An 8,370-nucleotide genomic window follows, 5' to 3' on the forward strand; every position below is an offset into this window, starting at 1 on the left:
GAGGCCACAACAGTGAGAGGCCCGCGTACCGCAAAAAAAAAAAAAAAAAAAAAAAAAAAGTCAACTTCTCAGAGAAGGCTTTCTTAACCACCTCATTTAAAATGGAGACTCCATCCCCAAAACTCCTTATTCCCTTTCCCTGCTTTCTATTTCTCCATAAATTTGTCACCATGTAACCTTTTATATGAGTTCTGTCTATATTTTACTTACTGCATGTCTCTCCCTACGATAATTTAAAACCCACTGGGGGCAGAGATTTTGTCTGTTCTGTTTACTGGTACATTGTAGGCACTCAAGCAATATTTGGTGAATGGATGAATAAATGAATACTTTCCTTTGGCCTGTGTACATTAACAAATTAAATTACTCACTGATGGACTTAGTTCATTTACTCAATCTTCACACATTACTAAAGTTATACTTTGGTCATTTTCTACCTGAAGTTAGGAGCTAAGTCTCTTCTTTAGGTTCACTTTGGGCCATTCATGAAAAGGCACTGTGACAATTTTCACCTTGTTGTTACCTGGCATGGTTCCACTTCTGGATTCACTCGTTACTACTTATCAGTATTTTTACAAATTTCTGCCAACAACAATCTTTCCTCTAATGTTCTTGCTGTCATCACCTTTGACCATCTCAGGTAACCCATCATATGGGTCAATTCCTGCTCTCTCCTCCACTACTGTCCTCCTCCAATCAATATTTTAAAAAAGGAAACATACTTCCTGTTAGAAAATAACCTTTTCTAACCCACATTTCCTTCATATTATAATACTGCTTGGCTTCTCAGCCAGCCTTCTGGAAAGTGTTGTATTTAAATTCTCCATTACTTGGTATCTACTCTCTATGCTGCATCTGTTTCTTAATATCTACAACATATTTTGGCTTTTATCCCTAAATTCCATCGAACTTTTACGAGAGTTATTCATGATCTGCTGCTACTAATGCAACAGATACTTTTAATTCTTTATCACACTACTTGTATTATTTTCCCCCTTGTTTTTCATCCTATTTCATGATCTCATACTCTCCTGAGTTTTCTTCTCATTGGTCACCCATCCTTAATCTAATTTTTTATCCTCCTGGTTATCTCAGCCACTTCTATAGCTTTAATTATCATTAATATATTTGCTGATTTCCTATAGTTCTAGGTCATATCTCTTTCCTCAGCTTCAAAGAATAACCCAACTGACAACTTACAACTGGATGTCCTACAGGAACTTCCAATTCAAGAGGTCCACCACTCACCTCCCTTCTTATGTTCCTTTTCTCATTGACTATCTCCACTTCTCACTTAGGTTTATAACCAGAGGCTTGATATCATCCTGAGTCTCACCTCTTTTTCCCTCACTCCTCACTTCATATTTATTTGATCTGGTTAATAGAGGTGAGAACCGAGTCTCCTGAAATATTTAGGAGTGCCTAACATGAAGTTAACATTCTGTAACTTAACATGTCTTACTACAAGTAGTGATACTTTATTATTTCATTGGTAGATTAGAGACATTGAGGCTCAGATCAGTTCTGACATGGTCAAAGTTACCTGGCAAATAAACTGAGTTAGCCAAGACTAGATTTGAAGACCTCTGAATCCCAGTCAGGTAACTTTTCATGATCTTAAGCTATGAATATACCAGAAGGTACATGGATTAAATTTTTTCCAGATATAGGCAGAATTTTCTTTCTGCTCCGTGTGGGCATTGCTCATCCTGCAGACTAAGTCCCAGGTTTCTGACATGCCAACATGGCACTATACTTACGCAGAATGAATGTGCCGAAGATAAACATTGTATGATACACTCAGTGTTAATGTCAGGTTTTCCTTAGTACCAGGGACATGATTCTGTTCATTGCCTCTCTCAACACTTCCTTCACTTTTTCATTCCTCAAGCTATAAATAAAAGGGTTCAGAAGAGGGGTCACTATGGTAACAAGGACAGTGGCTACCTTGTCAAAATCCAGGGAGTGGTTCTGATTGAGTCTCACATACACAAAGATGTTGCTCCCATAAGCAATGGAAACGATGGTGATGTGGGAAGCGCAGGTGGAAAGAGCTTTTTGACGGCCTTGGGCTGAGGGGATGTGCAGGATGGTAGAAATGATGTAGATGTAGGACCCAGTAGTGAATGCCAGGGAGCTTAGGATGACAAGGGCAGATAGGAGAAAGTTTATCTTTTCAGTGAGATGAGTATCTATACAGGCCACCTGTAGAAGAGGGGCAATGTCACAGAAAAATGATTAATTTCTTTGCTACAGTAGAGTAGCCTTGTCACTACTATGGTTGGTACCAACACGGATAGGAAGGCTCCCAACCAACAGCCCAGAATCATCCGGAGGCAAGCCCTGCTGTTCATGATGATGGTGCAGCACAGTGGGTTACAGATGGCCACGTAGCAGTCAAAGGACATCACTGCCAAGAGGATAAACTCCACGGTTCCCAGAAAAAAGTAGAACTATGTTTGAGTAATGCAGCCAGCAAAGGACATGTTTTTCTTCTCTCCTAGGAGGCAGGCTAGCAACTTTGGGGTAATGACAGTGGTGTGTAAAATATCCAGAAAGGACAAATTACTGAGGAAAAAGTATATTGGGGTTTGTAGGCGATTATCAGTCCATATTAGGGAGATGATGATAATGTTTTCCATTGCTGTTAGTGTGTAAGCCAACAAGAGAGCCACAAAGAGGGATATTTGAAGCTCCAGGAGGCCTGGGAAGGCAGTCAGGGTGAACTCAGTCACTGTGTGGCAATTCCCCACGGCCATTGTTACATGTCAACAATAGGTCTCCTTGAAGAAACAAGAAAAAGGAAATCAGCCTCAAAGGTAGTTTTGTTGTTGTTGTTGTTGTTGTTTTGTTTTTTGTTTGTTTGGTTTTGGCCGTGCTACATGGCTTGTGGAATCTTAGTTCCCAGACCAGATACTGAACCTGGGCTCCTGGCAGTGGAAACGTGGAGTCCTAACCACTGGACTTCCAGGCAATTCCCTAGAAGGTAGTTTTATAAATATCTGTTGAAAATGTATGGTGGAGAGTGTCTTATATTGGGAAATGACTCGAGGGATATATTCCTTGATCTGAAAGTCATTATGGTGCAAACTTGGGAAAGTCAAAATACTAGTTAGACACAAATTTTTCTATAAAATTAAGAGATAAGACTGGATTAAAAAAAAAACTCTAATATTTCTCCTCATTAAAATGCAATTTTGGGGACTTCCCTGGTGGCGCAGTGGTTGAGAATCTGCCTGCCAACACAGGGGACCTGGTTTTGAGCCCTGGTCCAGGAAGATCCCACATGCCACAGAGAGACTCACCCCTTGCTCCACAACTACTGAGCCTGCGCTCTAGAACCCACGAGCCACAACTACTGAGCCTGCATGCCACAACTACTGAAGCCCGCACACCTAGAGCCTTTGCTCCGCAACAAGAGAAGCCACCGCAATGAGAAGCCCGCGCACCGCAACGAAGAGTAGCCGCCACTCGCCACAACTAGAGAAAGCCTGCGTGCAGCAACGAAGACCCAACACAGACAAAAATAAATAAATAAATTTATTTATTTTTTAAAAATAAAGTAAATAAAATGCAATTTCTGCTCTTTTCAACCTGTCCAGTTTTATTTTCCTAGCTAAATATGTGCTAAAGTACTGACTCATACTTTATCTAGAACTTCTATCATTCTGAAGTTTACAGTCACTGAGAGGGAAACCCTTTTAAAAATTTTCTAGCCTTTTCTATAACAAGTTTTCTTTCACTGTGGCAGTTGACATTGGTGACCTGCCATTAGTAAGAGGTAAAGGTTGATTTCTTTTTCCAATATTTGCTGATCACCAGAGTCTCCCAATTTTTAAAGGCTTTTCCTAGCAGGCAAAAATCTATGGAAATAGACCAGGAATGTCGAAAAGGAACAATGGCTCATGGTTCCTATTAATCACTTTAGATGATACATCAAAAGGAAATCATAAGTATCTTGTTATCAGGTTAGGTCCTGTGTCCAAATCCTACTTCCTGCATGTTCTATGAAGTATATAATATGTACATTGTATATCTGGCTGATTATTTAAGAGGACATTATACGATGTAATAAAATTCACAGATTACACACAGAAAGGTCAAGTAGAGGTAATTCAGCTTTATTTACTCGACCAGTTTAAATCATAAAACTGTACATCAACATCATCCAAGTTGTACTTTCGCCTACCATCTGAGAAATGGTTCTTTTGCATAGATTTCCCCATTTCAGGTTAAAACTACCCATTCTTTTTTTTTTTTTTTTTTTTTTTTTGTGGTACGCGGGCCTCTCACCACTGTGGCCTCTCCCGCTGCGGAGCACAGGCTCCGGACACGCAGGCTCAGCGGCCATGGCTCACGGGCCCAGCCGCTCCGCGGCATGTGGGATCTTCCCGGACCGGGGCACGAACCCGCGTCCCCTGCATCGGCAGGCGGATTCTCAACCACTGCGCCACCAGGGAAGCCCATGGATGTGTTCCTTATCCTCTTATTCCCTCTCCACTGTGCTTAGTTTCTTTGAGATGAGGTACAAGAACCCCACTAGTCCGGGAATCCTAAATCTAGGGATCCTTTGACTTGAGGCTTCATTACATGAATCACCTGAATAACTATACAAAATTTTGAGACTTGTGCATTATTTTTTGGAGAGGTCAGTGATAAAAAGATTAGCAGATTCTTTGCTAGCCAAGTGCACTGGCTTTATTACTGAGTACAGTCTTTGCCTCAAATCTGTCTGCTCTCCAAATTTAGTGATGTGTGCTAAATTACCTAGGAAGACACAAAAAAATTCTCTTGATCTCTCTCTAAATATAAGTAGCCATATTCCTGCTCACTCTCTTCCTGGGGCAGCAAAGCATAGGTGTCAGGCATTCCTGGATTTACTTCTTGGCTCTGCTACTTCCCTGCTGTGTGGCTTTGAGCAAATATCACAAGCACTCTGAACTCCAGGAGTCTCGACAGTAAAATAGAGTCAAATGTTTACCTCATTGGGTAATTACTGCTAGCAAATGGGATAATGTTTACAAAATATCTGGATTCGTATCAAAAAATATCAATTCCTTTTACCTTTTATTCTCTCCTGTGTGTGGGTGTGTTGGTGGGTGTGTCTCTGGGTAGGATAGTATATCAGATGATACAATGCGGGGAATCATCATATTTCTGTTTTCATCAAGACCAGGAATTTTTGGTTCTGAACATTCAGAAATGTTCAGTCATTTCCAAAGCTGTTCACATATTCCTCATGTTTCTTGCTTAGTTTTTGTTTGTTTGTTTTTGCTTATGACCTTATCAACATTTTGAACATCCCTTTGCATCCTCTTAGCTTAAGTGAATTCCCCCTACTTACGAAACCACAATTTAATCTACCTTTCATGAAGACTATTATTAGAGACAGTGGTAATCTGTTCTACCTCTGAGCTCAAGCAGTCCCTACTGCTTATTACATAGAGCACTGTATATGGTGCTTCATTCATTCAACAATCTGTCAGGATGAGGCATGAGTTGGCCAATACTCTGCCTTACCAGACTGCAAGGTTGTGAAGGGACTAGCAGTGAATCTTCTTTCAGTGTGCTCATCTATGGTAGATGGTCTAAATATCCTTAAAAAATACATAAATAAGGGTCCATCATTTGTCACTTAAAAATATATAACTGGAAATCTACATCCAGAGTTTAAATACTTTGAGAAAACTGTATCCTTTTTCTCATCTGTTGCATATCTTTTAAATTGTGTTCTAAATATATTCCTAAATTAAGCTATTTGTAGTGAGGTGAATGGACCTAGAGTCTGTCATACAGAGTGAAGTAAGTCAGAAAGAGAAAACAAATACCATATGCAAACACATATATGTGGAATCTAAAGAAAGAAAATGGTTCTGAAGAATCTAGGGGCAGGACAGGAATAAAGATTCAGACTTAGAGAATGGACTTGAGGACATGGGGAAGGGGAACGGTAAGCTGGGAGGAAGTGAGAGAGTGGCATTTACATATATACACTACAGCTAGTGGGAAGCAGCTGCATCGCACGGGGAGATCAGCTGGGTGCTTTGTGACCACCTAGAGGGGTGGGATAGGGAGGGTGGGAGGGAGATCAAGAGGGAGGGATATGGGGATATGTATACGTATAGCTGATTTACTTTGTTACACAGCAGCAACTAACAGCAATGTAAAGCAATTATACTCCAATAAAGATGTTTAAAAAAACCCCAAAAAACAAAAAACAAATAAACAAAAAATATATTCTTAATATTGGGCTATACAAACGGTATCACTCTGGATACATGACCACACTGAATGGCTAGGTTTACTTACGTATAATGAGTATGACAGGCCAGCTCAGGGACAGGTCTTACAAATACCCAGGCTGTTGAACCTCAGAGATAAGGAACCCTTGGGAACTACTAGTCTCAAGTTTACATTTCCACACGTACAATACTTGAACTGAGAATATAAACCCCTGCTTCTTGTTAGTTGTAGTGGTTTACACACTTATGGATGAAAAATATAATTAACCCATCTTTAGTAACAAGACGAGAATAGAAGAGACACTCAGCTAGAGTTTCCGAGGAGGAAGGTGAGTTACACAGTTATGATGCTCATATTGCACAGGTATTAAAACAAGCATGTTGTAAAGTCAACTCCTGATTGTCCCTCAAGCTAGAGGTTCTGATGTGTGCAGGCCTCTGAGCCATAGGAGTGGAGGGAAAAGGCCATGGGCATCTGTATTAGATTCAGATGTGCACTGTTCACTCACATTTTTTAAGAACCCTAGTGTCTGATCTGTGCGTTAATCTGTGAGATCATCAGCCTCTAAAATAGGAATTATAATACTAGAAACATTTATACAGACCTTAAAATTCACAAAATCTGGTCACACTTAGTATCATTTAATTTGCATGACAATCCTTTGAAGTACTTACTATTTTTTACAGAATAAAACATGAAGCCCAGAGAGACTCTGATGAGTCAAATGTTACACTAAGTCTTAGGGCTGGTGTTGAAACTAAATATTTTGACTCGTGATTCAGTGCTTTTTCTTCCACTTCTGTGTTAATGGTTTCCTCTTTAAAACGGGGTAACTAGATTTGACACATAATTCATAGTTAAAAAAAATTATATTCTGGACCTGCGCTAGCCGATATTGTAGCCACAGGCCACGTGTGGCCACTGAGCATTTGAAATGTGGCTAGTTTGTTTTGAGATGTGCTGTAAGTATAAAATGCATTATGAATTTTAAAGATTTGTACCAAAAAAAAAGAACGTAAATTACCTTAATAGAGTTTTTGTGTTATTACATGTTTAAAAGATAATATTTTTGGATATAGTGCTACTAACCTTCCGGAGTCTGTCCCCAAGAAGTGTCCGCCTGCCTGGTGTCACTCACGTCAGTAGAATAAGACCGAGTTCAGTTCAGAAGCAAAGGATGGTTTTACCCTTTGATCAGAGAATGAAGAGGTGAGTACTCCCACTCTGGAGCACAGGCTTCCAGGACAGGCGGACTGCAAGGGCGGGGCTGCTTGATAGCGTGTGGACAGCGTCGGGAGCACGGAGTTCTCGCGAGGCTGGCGCAGCTCTGCGGCTCACGCTGCAGATCACAGTGCCTGGCGCAGCGTCTCTGCACACGGCCCGCCGCCGCCATCTTGGATTGGGTGTCGTGGGCAGCTCTTGTGCGCACAGCTCCTCGAGCTGAGGTGTTGGCGTCGGCGTTTCCCACGAGAAAGTCTGGGGACGAGGCCTCCGAACGCGGCCCCCAATGAGCAAGTGGAACTAGACTGAGCACAGAGGAAAAAAAAAAAAGGTTAGACCTAATTTTATTATCCAGATTCTATTTTTATTTCCTGGGAATTGTTAACGGGCTTTGTTGGTGACAAACCCCTCCTCTGCCTTTTGTTCCGCGCCTCGTTCTTGAGGGGGGCTGAGGGTGGAGGTCCTTCCCTGTGACTGCCTCCTGCTGTGAGTGTCATCATCACCCTGGGAGAGCAGCAGAGCTGCTCCCCAGCTGCTGCCTTTAAATGGCGTGTGATGGTCACCAGGCCTCGGCCTTGACTGTTCGTCTCCCTCAGTGACCACCACTTGTTTATCCTTTTGGAGACGAAGGAAGAATGGTCTTATATCAAATTTTTCCTAAAAATGAGGGTATCTTGGTCTTTGGCCTGTAGGTAAAAATGGTCCCTGATGGTGAAGCTCACTGCTTTGGCCTGAATATCCCTGGTCACATTGCTGTTTTTCGGAAGAGAAGCTTCATGTTAGAGAGAGGGTCACACAAATAGTCAAGGGTGGCTGTTGCCCCAGATTGTCCCTCTGGAGTTTGGGACTTGGGGGCCTCTTCCATAGAGTTGATGTACTCATGGAGTGGCCCCGGCAACTTCAGGC

General features: G+C 41.5%; 1 protein-coding gene across 1 annotated transcript; it reads right to left on the reverse strand.

Moving 5' to 3' along the window:
• Positions 1-1,812: 1,812 nt before the first annotated feature.
• On the reverse strand, positions 1,813-2,759 carry OR6M1 (olfactory receptor family 6 subfamily M member 1). The gene is given in 2 exon segments (XM_059070343.1): positions 1,813-2,234; positions 2,237-2,759. Coding segments are annotated over 2 exon segments (945 nt in total).
• Between the last annotated feature and the right edge of the window lie 5,611 nt (positions 2,760-8,370).

Source organism: Kogia breviceps, chromosome 7 (genome assembly GCF_026419965.1).
Source record: "Kogia breviceps isolate mKogBre1 chromosome 7, mKogBre1 haplotype 1, whole genome shotgun sequence".
NCBI classification, from domain to species: Eukaryota; Metazoa; Chordata; class Mammalia; order Artiodactyla; family Physeteridae; genus Kogia; species Kogia breviceps.